Source organism: Aythya marila, assembly GCF_965140915.1.
Source record: "Aythya marila genome assembly, chromosome: 8".
NCBI classification, from domain to species: domain Eukaryota; kingdom Metazoa; phylum Chordata; class Aves; order Anseriformes; family Anatidae; genus Aythya; species Aythya marila.
The window spans coordinates 21,410,142-21,424,102 of record NC_139049.1 but is presented as its reverse complement, the minus strand read 5'-3'; the positions used below and the strand labels follow the sequence as shown (position 1 = coordinate 21,424,102).

Genomic DNA, 13,961 nt, shown 5'->3' with positions numbered 1-13,961 from the left:
AATTAAGCCCTAAAGGGGAGCTGAGGCTACTGCCATGTGCAAGTGTTCTCCTAATTACTACTGCTCCATGGGCCCGGGGAGGCAGGGGAGTTCTTGTCCCTGCTGCAGTCTGTGTAGTGTTACTTGGGGTCTCAAGAGTCACAGCTTCAGGAGCTGGAGGAAGCAGGCCAGCCCCGATGGCTCTTTGCCATTGCTGAGCCTCCTTTCCCCTCCCTGCCCCTCCCAGTGAAGACAGGACTGTCTTTATTTTTGCCCAAAATAGTAACAGTGGTTTAAACTACTTGCACTTGGTATTTTAAAACAGGGGCTGTTCCTCCGTGTGCTCTGCTCTGCCTTCCTCCCATTGTTCCAGTTCACTGTGATCTTTCCATGGGCTGGCTGCAGCACTTGGTGATTTATTCCCTGTCCCAGCCGTGACAGGGGTTGCTCCGAGCTGCATTCACACCCTATATGGCCGGTTCCTGGGCTTGCTGTGTCAGAGCCCAGTGCCTTCCTCCTCTCACCCAGGGCACAGCGCTGCATGGCTGTCCCCTGCCAGCAATGCTCAGAGGGCTTTCAAGGGGTGGGTCAGGCAAAGTTTCTGGGGGTGGGTGTGTGCTGAGGACAGAGGCAAGATGAGCCCTGAGGAAGACAAACTGCTCTGACGTTGGGCTAGGTGGAAAAACTACACCAGCTTTCAGGCATGCAAAGCCTTTCTCCCAGAGACAGGCACCTATGACAAACACGGCTCAGCAGTGGATGCCACAGGGCAACTCTAACTTCCAGCACCACAGCTCTTAAATAAGCAGCCCAGGTCTGGGTTGGGACAGGCCAAACCTTTTATCTGGGTTCTTCCTCATGGGACCCAGCGTTCTGCTTCTCAAAGAGTCACCTTTTCCTCCACTGGCCTTTCTTTACGCTTCCAGGTGGCCAAAGTAGGGTGCCCCAACAGCCCCTTGAGGAAGGCACCTGGCTCAGGTGCTTGTCCTGCTGAGGCCGTGCCCTGTGCCCCCATCAGGTCCAGACCTCCCCTGGTGGGGGCAGAGATGTGCTGGCTTGGCCCTGGCACAGCACAGCTTGGTACCATTGCTGCGTTCCTGTGAAGGCTTTGGTCAGCTTAAACAGCAGAGGCAGAGCCTGGCACCCCATACAGCATGGTGCTGTGGTAAGAGGAAGGGGAAAACACTAATCCACCTGCAGCTAATTACAGGCCCATGGGTGGCACAGGCTTTGTTGTGTTGCTTTGCATGGGCCAAGGTGATAATCAGGCTGTGCAGCGCCTCAGGCTTCCCCAAACAACCCCTGGCTGTGCTGAGGCAGGTGCAGCTGAAGGACAGGCTTGATGGGGCTGGTGCAGCCCCACAGCCTCAGATAGCACAGCTCCAGTGTGCTGAGGAGCAGAGCAGCTCTGGGCAGGCTGCTCATTGCTCTGGTGAAGGTTCAATTATTCATCTACCCCAGCTGCAGCATAGCTAAGCATGGGATTTTAAGCGTTGGGAGGTCAAGTTTTGCACCTAGTCCCAGCTGACCACTGCTGCCTTGTGCCCAGGCTCTGCTTGGCACTAGGTCTTACCCCCAGAGCAATGAGGGCTGCTATAAGAGACAACCCAGTGCAGTGAACTGGACTGATGGCACATGGCAACCAGTCTGGCTGTGACAATATAAACTAACAGCACCTTTGTTTTGCATCAGGCATCACAGTTAATGGATCGAGTACAGCTGCATTTCTACCCCACCTTCTGCAACAGGAACATTGTGCTCATAAATCCCAGCTACCTGATATTTCTTGAACTCTGCAGGAACAGGTATTTCTGCCCCTGTGGACCTCCCCGCTCCAGCACACAGGCAGCAGAACCAGCGTACAGGCTTACGGTGCCAAGGTCAAGGCCCCAGAGTGCTCCCCAGTGGGCAACCTCTGCCCCTGGCTGTGTGTGGAGGCACAAGCACACCAAGGCCCATCTCACCCAAGAGGCAGGATACAGAAGCTGTGCTTTTGCTTTTAACTGAAGCCTCGCTGCTACCCATCACAGCTGGCTACCAGAGCAGGCAGCAGCAGGTCCCCAGCCCTGCGGAAGCTGACAAGGCTGGGGTATTCCCTCTTCCACTCCAGGGCTGGAAGTAGGGCTCAGTTTGATACTAGACAGTAACTTCAGCTGAAGAAGTTACTGCTGCAAAAGCAGAGCCACAAGCTGCCATCTTTCATTGTTACAGCGTCCCCATGTGGGGTGCAAGCAAGCTGCAGACCCACAGGTGAAACTGCACAGTGTCAGCTCAAGAATGTGGCAGGTGACACACCCACCCTACCTGAGGGACAGAAGCACAGCCTCCCCGCAACATCTGCCACAGCTTCAGGGCTGTGCTGGGCTCAGGCTGCCTGCACCCTGTCTTTATAGACAGAGAGCTCCACAGCTTGCCCAGAAAACAAAACCTTGGGGAAGAGTTGGATGCTCTTTGCTTCCAGGAAACTCCATAAGAAAAAAGCAAACTGAAGCTGTTTATTAACATTACCACTTAAAATACTGTACAATGTATAAGCTCATTTACCCCCCTCCCACAACAACCCTGTGCACTCATCGGATGCCCTGGTGAATGATGCTGGTTTTGGCACTGTTTGCCTTCTCTTTTTCCTTCTTCTTTATGGGGTCCATCTCAAAACAGCGCCAGAACCGCAGCGTTTCATCAGCAGCTGCCGATGCCACCATTGAGCCATCAGGGCTCATGGTCAAGTTCAGGACTCTTGCAGTGTGACCTAAGGAGGTGTGCAGTCAGGGCTGTGTTTTGAACACAACCACATTTGCTCCCCTTCTCCTCCCCATTTTGCTCCCATGCATCCCATAAGCCCCACCAGTCCGCATCACTGTTCCCACATCAGGCTGAGGCCCTCTGAATTGATATCCTAGGTATGCATTTGGAGTGCTTGAACATCCCCCAGGCACACCTCCCTCTAGCAGCATGTCCCTCAGCACCATTCTCTACCACCAGTACTTCAGATCAGACCTGCAGCAGGCTGCTTGAGCTGAGGGTTACACCCACCCTCCCCCTGACAGCCCTCCCTTCCCCAGGCAAAGGGCCCAGCCTACCTCGGAGCTCAGTGACCTTGGTCATCGTTGGGTACTTCCATATCACCAGCTGATTCTGTACAAAGCCATGGCCTGAAATGAACTCCTTGTAGTTTGTTGACCACAGGATAGAACAGACCTGGGAAGAGGCAGAGGTGCAGGTAAGCTACAAGCCACTTGTGCCAAAGCTCACCACCAAGGGATGAGCCCCTGATGGCTCCCCCTGCCCCAGGAATCAGGAGCCAGTAGGGGCCCTGCCAGAAGGAACTCGTCACCGAGCTGATGCCTGTGTCTCACCTGGGAATGAGCATCAACAGCGCTGAGACAGGTGCCAGAACACACATTCCAGATGCGGATGTGTCTGTCGCTCGTTCCACCCCCGGTGGCTAGAACATTTGACTGCCACGGACACCAGGCCACCGCCTGAGAAAGAAAGGGTTCGTTGTAAGAGGCACAAGAGGCAGCCTGTTCCCTAGCTGCACATCCCAGCGCCCAGGCCACAACAGCTCCACACAGCCTCTGCACACAGCAGCCTCCCTCCCACGAGGCAAGGGGTACAGTGAGTGCTGCACACAGACATGCACCCAACCCACAGCAGAACCACACTCACCTTGACAGCGCCCTGGTGCTGAGTGAAGGTCTGTACAGGAGCATAGTCACCACTGTCCCCCTGGGTGGCTGGCCAGATGTTCACTAGGTTGTCATTGCCGCCGCTGGCCAGGTAGCGGCCATCTAGGGACCACTTGAGCCCACACACCTCCTGTGTGTGGCCGGAAAGTGTGGCCACATGGTGCTCCGCCACTCTGACGTCATGGTGGTGGATGTGACCAGTCCGTGCCCCGCTGTAGGGAGGAGTTTTGCAGGGTCAGAGAGGCACATTTTCACCAAAAGCCATTTCTGTGCTGTTCCAAGACTGCCCTTCCTGCTGCTGGGTTTCAGCCTGCACAACCAGCACTACTGGCCTCCTGACGTGAGAGGCAGCCACAGAAACTTCATAACTTCAGCACAGAGGGCAAAAAGCAGAGGCCTCCCCAAAATCCCAACAGAACAGGCTGAGTAAGAGCCTTGAGAGAGGAGGTAAGAACCCCTGAGCCCAGAGCAGCTCCTGTAGTCGCTAATCCACAGCGCTGACAGATCTAGAACAGGAAGCTCCAGCAGCTGGATGCTGTCCTTCAGCGCCACACACAGCTTTACCTGGAGAGGATGTAGCTGTTCCAGCTGAGGGAGCCCACACGGGAAGAATGGCTGACCATATTTCGGAGACGTTTCTGCTGCTGTATGTCCCACAGCTAGAGAGACAGAGCAATGAGTTCTCCAAAGGATAAGGAAACTCGGCCCTGTTGCTTTGCCCAGGGAACCTTACTACACAGGCTCTGGTATTCAACCTTTTCAGTATGGAAACTGAAATTTATCTCATGTACACAGAATAGTTATTGCAGGTGTTGGAAGCTCTGCCTTGCTGCTGCAGTTGGTCACCAGCCACAGCTGGATGGGAACACTTCTACCCTGTAACGGTCTTTGCACCCTCAGCATCACAGGACAGAGACTACGACCACTGGTGGTCCCAGGGCTGCAGAAATGATTCGTTGCAGTGAAGGGCCCTTAAAGCCTTTTGGAGAGTGGCAGCACACGACAGCTGGTAAAACAATTTGAATTTGTGCTACTTCCTGATGACATGAACACGAGGACACCTTCAGACAATACTTATTGTTGCTGACATGGCAGGGCACACTGTCCTGAGATGCTCCCTACAGGCCTCTGTTAAGTCACCTACTTCACCCCTCAGTTCTCCACCAAGAGCTGCAGCTCACTGAACTCCAGCCAGTCCTAGAGTACTCCCTCCTCCAGCCTCAGGGTACAGGCAAGTAGAGTGCACCATATCCTGCTTGTGCTAGCCAAGCCTGTGTTCCAAGGCCCCACAGCTCCAGCAACCCTTAGACAGCCCCTCTGGTTCCACTGCACTCACCTGGACCTCAGCATTACTTGTACCCACAGCAAGGTAGTTTCCTTCTTTAACCCATGACACAGAGGACACGTAATCGTCTGGATGCTCCATCTGCAGCAGATGGATGATTTCCCCAGAAGTACAATTCCACAGATAGACGGAGTTGTCCAGAGCCACCGCCAGGAAGTTCTGAGAGCTCCAGTCGATGAGATTCAGATCTGCAGTTTGGAAGAGAATCCAGGTCACACAGTGCTGACCCACAGAGCCCTGCCTACACACAGGCTACACCTCAGAAACAGTCAGTGCCAGTCTGGGTGCATGAGAAACTGCAACAGCCCAGTTAGAGATGTCCAGTTCAGATCACACTGACCCTAGGAACTGCACTCCTGTGCAGTGATCCCAGCACTCAGCACTGCAGGCTACTCACAATAGTCATTGCGAATCTCAGGTGCATCCAGGATCCGGTCTGGCATTGAGGGAATGTATCTACCGTTCTTCCTGCTGGAAGTAGGTGTAGTCTTCTGGCTGTAGAGCACTTTCAGGTTATTCTGATAGCCTGCGTGCAGAGAAACAGCTTGGTTATCCTGAGCTAGTTTCCTCCTGACCACCCACTCAACTAGAAAACCCCTTCAGTGAAAATGAAGTCCTAGAGAAGAGAACTACTCAGAACAGCACCATGTGCTACCATCACTGACAGAATTAACTGCTGAGCTAAGGTGGGTTCCAGTTCCTTAATCCCAGTATGTTCAGTGACCATTGCTGCACACTTTCTGGCCTAGGGAGTCTAAAGCTTTTGCAGACATCAGGAAGATTTGTCACCCATATGACATGTTAACAGCTGGCAGTCATCAGCTGACCTCAGGAAACCTGGATGGGAGACCCAGTGTGCACAGAACTCTGAGAAGCAGGCAGCTGATCCCTCCCATGGCCAAACACAGGGCCTCTATGTTGCAGCCCCCCAGCCCAGACCTCCCCAGTGGACCCACTTGCATAGACCCTGCATCGTACCTTCAGGAGCATTCTGTGGCTTCCCACTGAGGCGAAGGATCTTCGCCTCTTCTACATCAAAGCCATTAAGATTCACTGCCCAGGCTTTCTGTTGCTCCTAGAGAGAGAAACCACCCTCAGCAAGACTCACTTCAAACGCAAAGCCCATGCCACCCCTTAGACAGAACTACAGCTAGTAGAAAATACACCTAAGCTCTCTTCCTTCTCCTGGAATCAGGTATTGGGCTGTGCTGTGGGAATCAGCTGCACACAGGCAGCTCAAAGCAGATTTAGCACATTTTTTCCTCAGACACTGGCACTGCATCTTGCTCAGATTTTCATGTTGAGGTGTGTCAAATTCAGTGTCTCATGGCCAGTGGGGAAAGCCACAGCCACAAGGGACCAAATGCTTCATAAACACATTGCAGAGCACAGCATACACATTCCAGAACAGCTCTCCATGCAGCCATTGTCCTAGAACAGCTACCACCAGCAGTTTCACTGTGCACAGGCTCTCAGCTTTGGTCTCTGTAACATGCCCTATTTAAAAGAATCAATAGCCCAAACTTTGCTACCAGAAGCCACACAGACTGCAACAGAAGCAGAGGTCTAAGGCTCTACATTCTTCTTCCCTGTGCATAAGCAAAGATCCTTAGAGAGCAGCTGTGTACCTGTCCCATTTGCAGGCACTACAGCTTCCACCTCACCCCAGGCTCCTGAAGCCCAGTGCAGCAAGTGCCTGGTGCTGTCACCCCCGTATGTTTACTTTTGGAGCCTGCTTACCCATGAAAGGTCATGGAGGTCAAGGTGTTTGGCAACAGCCACGATCCTAAAGCAATGTGCTCACCTTCTTGGTAGGGGAGTCTTCAGCAGGGTCATTCTCTTTGGTTAGGAGGAAATTGGCCATGTCCATCTGCATCGTGCTGCGGTTGGGAATGTAACGGTCCCCCCCAGCTTTCGTTGGAGTGCTCTGGATTTTGGATGCAGATTTACCTGCATTCACACACACACATTGTCTTAGAGGTATTGAACAGTCTGTATGCAAGCTTTCCACAAAACCAAGCCAGCATTCCGCCAGCACAGCCTGTGTTACATCCAACCTGACAAGTCCCACGACCTTATCAAGGCTCAGAGCACACAACCCATCCGAGTCACAGCTATCTCCTATTTCTCGCCTCCTCCCTGCAGAGCAGGCACCGAGCTCTGCTCAGGGACTCACAGGAGATAACACCTTGAGCTGTAGTGAAACAACATCTCCGGAGCCCAGAGCTGAGGGAGGGCAGGGGCCGCTGCGGCAGCGCAGGAGGCAGCCAGCAGGCACAGCCCTCCCACACGAGCCCCAGCAGGGAGCCGCAGCTCACACCTCACGGGGCTCGGCTGATCCCAGCCCCACCACGCGGCTCTGCCCGCCCAGCGAGACGGGGGCGACCCCAGGGGCCGTGCCCAAGCCCCCATCCGGGCCGGGAGCCCCCAGCCGCAGCCAGCAGCCCCCCCACCCCTCCCACCGCCTCTCACCGGGGGTCCTGCCCGGCGTCTTGCTGCCGCTGGGCAGGCGGTTGGCCGGCTTCATGGGCGACACGCCGGCATCCGCGCCGGGCCCGGGGGCTCCGCTCTCCTTGGCCTTGCGCTGCCAGCGGGCGAGCGGCGCGTTGGGGATCGGCGTGTCCAGCTTCAGCAGCCCGTGCAGGTCCGCCTCGAACACCAGGTGCGCCATGGCGCTGCGGGGCGGCAGCGGCCTGATGGGGGGGGGGCTCAGCGAAGGGACCCCCCCCCCAGGCCCAGGAACCCCTCCTCAGCACCCCCCATCCCCTCAAGGACCCCTCCTCAGCCCCCCGGACCCCTCAGCCCCCCCCCCATCCCCTCAGGATCCCCTCAGCGCCCCCCCCCCCCCATCCCCTCAGGACCCTCCCGGTCCCCTCACCTCCCCGTCCGTTGGCGGCTCGCGCCCCGCCGCGCCCCTCAGCCTTTAAATCCCCCCTCCGCCGCCCTCCCCCTCCCATTGGCCCTTTCAAACCCAAACCGCCGCCCGTCGCCATGGCGACCCCTCCCGCGCGCCGCGCCGCCATTGGTGGAGCCGCGCGAAAGGAGGCGGGGAAAGGAGGCGGGGAAAGGAGGCGGGGAAAGGAGGCGGGGAAAGGAGGCGGGGAAAGGAGGCGGGTAAGGAGGCGGGTCTGCCCCCCGGCTCGGCAGTCGGTGGGTGGTGGGGGACGGCGCGGGAGGGTGGAGCTGTCGCTGTGGGGGGCGGCGCGAAGGAAGGAGGAGGCGGGGAGGCGGTGCAGCGGTGGTCGTGGTTTATGGGGAGGGGGCGGCTCAGGGCGGCCCGCGCGGCTCCCAGCCGCTGACGAGCAGGTAGGACTGGTTGGCGATGTCCGTGCTGGGCGCCCCGGCGCGGGGCAGCGGCCGGCCGGCGGCGGGCTCCGGCGCTGGCGGCGTCAGGGCGGCCGCGGGGGCGGGCAGCACCTCCAGCAGGCAGGGCAGCACCGCCTCCTCCGCCGGCTGCTTGTACAGGGCCTGCGGGGGGCGGCCGGCACGGTTGGGGCGGCCCGGGGTGGGGGGAGCCGGGGGGGCTCCAGCCCAGCCCCGTCCCTCCCCGCCCCTCACCTGCCCCTGCTTGCCGCCGTCGTGCAGGAAGCTGCCCAGGGCGCGCTGCAGGTCCGGGACGGGCGGCCACAGCCGCTGCTTCACGGTGCTGGGCGCGGGGAGAGGCGGGCGTGGAGGGCAGGGCAGGGCAGGGCACGGCAGGCACCGGGTGCTGCCCCTGCCCCCGCTGCCCCCCCTGCCCCCTGCCCCCGCCCCGTCCTTACCTGCAGAGCGCGGGGAAGGCGCAGCGCAGCCCCAGCAGCGCCCCCGCGAGCCCCAGCGGCAGCAGCGTGGCGCTCGGCACGACCCAGCCTGCCCCGGGGAGCGGCGGCCGTGGGACGGGCGCTCCCCGGGCCCCGTCGCGCCCCCGGCCCCCGTCCCCGGCCCTTACCGGCGTCGGGCGAGGCGTCCACCGCCACGGGCTCGGACCAGGCGCTCCAGCTGCCCCGGTACCGCGGCCCCACGGGCCGGGCCCGCACCTGGGCGCGGTAGCGGGCGCCCGGCCGCAGGTCCAGGACTTGTCCCCGGGCCGCCCGCGGGACCTGCAGGACCTGCGGGATGAGCCCGGCTGGGGACGGGGCTGCTCCGGCCCCCGGCTGCCGCGGGGTGCAGGGCTGCGTGCTGGGTACCTTCCAGTCCGGGCTGCTCTCGGCCGTGTAGCGGACCTGGTAATCCAGCTGCTCCGCCAGCTGCTCCAGGGGCGGCAGCCACTGCAGGCTCAGCTGGCCCTGTGCCACCGCCGCCTCCACCAGCTGCGGGGCCTCCGTGAGCACTGCGGGGATGGTGGATGTGTTACTGGCACCCTACCCCAGCACCTTGTACCCAGCCACTGAGTGAGGGCCGGGGCCGTGCTGGCGCTGGGACTGACCGGCCTGGTGCAGCCAGAAGGGCTCCTGGAAGTAGCTGAGCCTGGGCAGCCCGTGGGGCCGGGTGACGTTCAGCAGGACGGCGATGGCGCTGGCATTGCTGGGCTGGAAGGTACAGGACTGGGCTCCCTGTGTCCCCACGCTGGCCTCCTCGCAGCGCTGCCACATGTCTTCCCTGCACGGTGAGCGAGCAGGCTGTGAGCCCTGCCCTGGTGGCACCGCTGCCATCACCCTCTGCCAGCCCCACTCTGGGGCAGAGCCCCCTGTCCCCCAGCCGGCGCTGCCTCCCTCCTGCTCTTGCCCAGGAAAGTCAGGGTCGGAGCAGCAGCGTGGCCAGGGGAGGTGGCGGGGAGGTGTGAGGCTGATGCTGGTGGAGCAGGGCACAGTGCCTGGTGGCATGGTGCGGGATGGGGGACACCACTGCTCCATGCCAGCACTGCATCCCCACCGTGCCCCTCACCTTATGCCAGCCCCACGTGGAGTCTCCTGGTAGAAGAGCTCGTGGGAGCTGCTGTGCTCTGCGGGGTCCCAGCTCCACTCACAGCGCACGTGCTGCAGGTCAGGGGTGCTGCAGCACAGCCCGATGTCCCCTGGGCAGGCGAGAGCCAGGGCAGGGAGGGGGCTGCTTCCCCTGCCCTGGCCCCTCAAAACCCAGCTGCTGCACCTCACCTACCCCAGGACCTACTCCTGGGTGTGGGTGCTTGGCAGCCCCCGGCCTCTCACCGGAGGAGTGGGGTGTCTCTGCAGCCACCGCCTGCGACCAGGGCCCCCACACGCCATCCATGGAGGTGCCGTCGGGCTTGGTGCGCACCTGGATGTGGTACCTCACCCCCGGCCGCAGGTGCTGGAGAACCACCCAGGTGTTGGCCAGCACCAGGTCCTGCAGGAGAGGCGTGAGGCTTTGGGGGGCCGCTGTGTCCCTGAGCACCCCAGCCCCTGCACCTACCTGCCCTGCTCGCAGGGAGACTGCGGCTTCCCCGGCCGTGGGTGGGTGGGTGCTGCTGCTCAGAGGGGTGCGGGGATCCCCAGTGTGCTGCTTGCTGGGGTCCCATGCCGTGCTGTGGGGGCTCACGGTGCTATAGCGCACCTCGTAGAGGAAGAAGTTGGGGTAGTCAGGGAGTGGTGTCTGCCACGACACGTGGAGCTGCCCCGTGGCTCCGGCCCAGCGGGCACTGATGTTCACCGGGGGGCCGATGAGACCTGCAGGGAGCGTGCCGTTGCGTTCCCCTCCTGCGGCAGCCCCGCACGGGCACCCCCGGCCCTGCTGAGGCTCAAGGTGCTGCCAGCCCCTGGAAGGGGCCCAGCTGTAGGGACGGTCCCGGTGCCCTGGTGTTGTGCCGTGGGAGGGACTCACCCACCACGTCCACGCTGAGCTCCCGCTGGTGCCTGGTCTGGTTGGTGGCGGCGTCCAGGACGAGGACGTGGAGCTGGGCGAAGAGCCGCACGTCCTGGCTGGGGAAGGTGCAGACGTGCCGCGTCCCGCCGGCCTCGCGGCGCTGCGTGGAGACTGCACACGCCGTGGGCACGTCCCTGAGGAACAGACGGGGTCCTCCAGCACCCTGGGCCTGGGGCCAGGTGGAGGACCCCACAGCACTCCTCGTGCCGGGCCGGGCCACGTCCTACCTGCTGTACCAGTAGTAGAAGTGGCTCATCCCGCTCGCCTCCTCTTCCTCATCCCAGAAGCACGTGAGGTCCTCGAAGGAGCGGGAGAAGCAGAGGATGTCCTCGCGCACCTCCTCCAGCAGCGCAGCGTCTGGCAGGAGGGTGGGCATGAAGGCACCCCCGGGCACAGCACCGTCCCCATCCCACCGAGCCCCTGCCAGCATGGCACCGCAGGGAGGGACACGCACATCACCGCGACCCGGGCTGGCGGCCCCGCTCCCCCCTCCCCAGCACACAGGGTCCTTCGGGACAAACAACCATCCCGAAATAGCCCTGCGGTCGGAGGGGGCTTGGCCGGGCCCTGGAGATCAGCGGGAAGCACCCCTGCCCCGCTCACGCCGGAAGGCGCGCGGAAGTGCGATAAGGAGGAGCAGCGCCCCAGGGGCCTGGGGCTGGCGTGGGGGCGCACGGCGCTGAGCACGGGGGGTGTCAGCCCCGGCCCGGGGTCTACAGGGGGCTCTGGGGCTCTGCACCGCTTCCTCTCGGTTGTTGCAGGGGTAAACTGGAGCGTCGCTCCCCTGCGCTGCCAGCGGAGCCCTCCCCAGGAGAAGGGAGTGACCGTAAGAGTACTGCAGTCCCCCGATGTCATTGCCAGGTGTCCCCTCGCTCTCCCTGCCCCTTACCTTGCCCTGACCCCTGGCCCTGTTCCTCCTTTCCCAGCTCAGCATCGCCTTCCTCCCCCAGCCCACGTCCCCTGGCCGCAGACCACAGCCGCTCCCCGCCAGCCTCCCTCCTACCTGCTCTTCCCTTTTCGCACCCTCCTGGCCCCCCCGGCCTGCTCTGGCCTCCTGCCAGCACCGCGCCTCCCCCAGCCCTGGGGGACGGGATGGGACATGGGACGGGGTGGCCGGGTCCCTGCAGCCTGGTGGCGCAGAGACCTGTGTCCCCCTGCTCCGGCTGCATCCCACGGCGCTGCGGTACCAGAGCATCTCTGCTCAGTGCTCAGTTTCCTAGGAAAGCTCAGTGCTCCGCAGCCAGCACGGAGCACCCTCAGGCATCGCACTGGCAGCGCTGCAGTGGTATCAGGGTGTAGAGGCTGCAGGCAGAGCATGATCCCAAACCCCTTCCTCCCACTGCCCCTATGAGAGAGACTTAAAGAGCCTACCCTGCTGTAGGAGGGTGGGCAGAGACCCTGAGTGGGCGTGAAAAGATGAAGCATGAGATCTACCGTTCAGTTAATCTGTTAATGCTTTTTATGGTGTTACAGAACAGGTTAGAAGACCTACAGAGGGGCTCAAAGGCCATGCGGATGGACCTGAGGCTAACAGAGGTGTGCAGCGGGCAGCAAAGCAGCAGGGAGCCCGGTGGGGCCAGCTCGGGGCTGGGTGGGAGCATCCCACCGGGGAGGTAAGGACACGGCGCTCAGGGCTGCGAGCCTGGCACAGGAGCAGCGCGGTAAGCCAGCAGTGCTGCTGCTGCGCTGCAGAGCCGTGCCCTGGGATTTTGCTCACACCTTGTCATCGGGAGCCCAACATGATGCCACACGGCTGGCAGCTGCCACCCCAAAACCATTCCTTAGGGCTGCCAGGTCCTTTCTGCAGTGAGGGAGGCACCCCACAGGTGAGTGGGGGCTCCATTGCCCACCCCGAGCACACCTGGGTGCCCCCTCCCCGATCCCACACCTTCCTGCCTGCTGCGGGGGTCTCTCTGCACCCTGCCAGGCCAGCACGCCAGCTCCCCTCTGGCCCTCCTGGGGGGTTAAGAAGGCCCCCAGGTCCTACCTTGGGATGTCACCAGCTCGGGGGCCACCGTGAGGCTGCGGAGGCTCAGCAGGACCACGGCGAGCAGCGAGGGCAACCAGCCCCGGGGCAGGCAGGCCACCACCATCCCGCGTGCCGTGCTCGGTGCTTCCCAGCGCCCCGGCTGCTGCTGCGGCTCCTCGGGGCGATACCTTTATCTGGGAAGTGTCGGCTGTGCTGCTCAGGAAGCCTGGCTGGAGGCTCCCCCCGCCCCATTGCCGGCACTTCCCCGTGCCCAAAACCACCGTGCTGCGGCCCCTGTGCCGCCAGCCGCAGTGCCAAGAGAGACTGCTCCCATCAGATAGGCAGCACGTCCTGCCCTTGTGGCTACCGGCACGCCGGGAGGCTGGGGTGGGAAGAAAAACAACCCCGAGAAAGCAGGGAGGCCCCTGCTCGGGGCTGGGCAGGCTGCTGGGTGCTCTGCGACACCCGTGTCCTTTCTGGCACGTCGGAGCATGGGGCACCAGGCAGCGGCTCTGGCTCCATCCCACCCCATGCTGCCTCTCGCAGCTCTGCACGGACCCGCTCTGCCTTGCAGCACCATCCAGGGCTGGGGAGCTGCTGGCACACGTCCACACCGTGCCACGGGAGAGTCGGCGTCTCCTTACCCCGCAGGGGATGGGGGCAGCACCGCCAGCCAGGGGGCACGGAGGGAAGGGGGGGAACAGCCAGCACCAGTTTGTCACAGTCAAGTTCTGTCAAACCAATCCCACTTCCTTCTCCATCTGGCGACGGGGCTTTGCAGTCAGAGAGGCAAAAAACTCAAAACTCAAAAAAAAAAACACTTGAAACTTGGTTTCAGCACGGCTGGTGATGCAGCCCCATGTGCCATTCCCAGCAGCAGCCTCAGTGCAACGAGGGGCACACAGCACCGGGCTGCCTGCAGGGGCTGGTCCTGGTCACTTGGTCACTGGGCACCTCAGTGACGGAGCAGAGATCAGAGAGTCACCGAACCATCCAGGTTGGAAGAGACCTCCAAGATCACCAAGTCCCACCTCTGACTTAACACTAACCAGTCCCCCACTAAACCATATCCCTAAGCTCTACATCTAAACGTCTTTTGAAGACTTCCAGGGATGGTGACTCCACCACTTCCCTGGGCAGCCCATTCCAATGCCCAACAACCCTTTCAGTAAAGAAGTTC

General features: G+C 61.3%; 3 protein-coding genes across 3 annotated transcripts; all 3 read right to left on the bottom strand.

Moving 5' to 3' along the window:
• Nucleotides 1-688: 688 nt before the first annotated feature.
• CDC20 (cell division cycle 20) lies at nucleotides 689-9,025 on the bottom strand. Its single transcript, XM_082766648.1, has 11 exons — nucleotides 8,942-9,025; nucleotides 7,486-7,688; nucleotides 6,818-6,963; nucleotides 5,992-6,088; nucleotides 5,411-5,539; nucleotides 5,005-5,201; nucleotides 4,233-4,327; nucleotides 3,649-3,880; nucleotides 3,336-3,461; nucleotides 3,060-3,177; nucleotides 689-2,728 (listed from the first exon to the last, which is right to left on the bottom strand). Exons 2-11 carry the CDS (start codon nucleotides 7,682-7,684, stop codon nucleotides 2,550-2,552), a joined length of 1,518 nt encoding a protein of 505 aa, XP_082622774.1. The 5' UTR covers nucleotides 7,685-7,688; nucleotides 8,942-9,025; the 3' UTR covers nucleotides 689-2,549.
• On the bottom strand, nucleotides 8,154-9,584 carry LOC309880786 (uncharacterized protein; the record flags this gene model as incomplete). Its single annotated transcript, XM_082766051.1, has 4 exons — nucleotides 8,154-8,481; nucleotides 8,572-8,659; nucleotides 8,775-9,260; nucleotides 9,358-9,584. 4 exons carry the CDS (start codon nucleotides 9,582-9,584, stop codon nucleotides 8,281-8,283), a joined length of 1,002 nt encoding a protein of 333 aa, XP_082622177.1. The 3' UTR covers nucleotides 8,154-8,280.
• A 391-nt stretch (nucleotides 9,585-9,975) lies between these two features.
• On the bottom strand, nucleotides 9,976-13,951 carry MPL (MPL proto-oncogene, thrombopoietin receptor; the record flags this gene model as incomplete). The annotated part of the gene is given in 5 exon segments (XM_082766050.1): nucleotides 9,976-10,616; nucleotides 10,771-10,946; nucleotides 11,040-11,169; nucleotides 12,800-12,898; nucleotides 12,901-13,951. Coding segments are annotated over 5 exon segments (1,179 nt in total). The 5' UTR covers nucleotides 13,034-13,951.
• Nucleotides 13,952-13,961: the final 10 nt, after the last annotated feature.

Bases quoted from the DNA above. Each gene is read 5' to 3' on its own strand.
- CDC20 (XM_082766648.1), bottom strand. From the start codon at position 7,684: ATGGCGCACCTGGTGTTCGAGGCGGACCTGCACGGGCTGCTGAAGCTG. The intron at 6,964-7,485 runs GTGAGAGGCGGT...GTGTGAATGCAG, and splicing joins GACGCCGGGCAGGACCCCCG to GTAAATCTGCATCCAAAATC. The intron at 3,462-3,648 runs GTGAGTGTGGTT...TTTCTTTCTCAG, and splicing joins AGCACCAGGGCGCTGTCAAG to GCGGTGGCCTGGTGTCCGTG.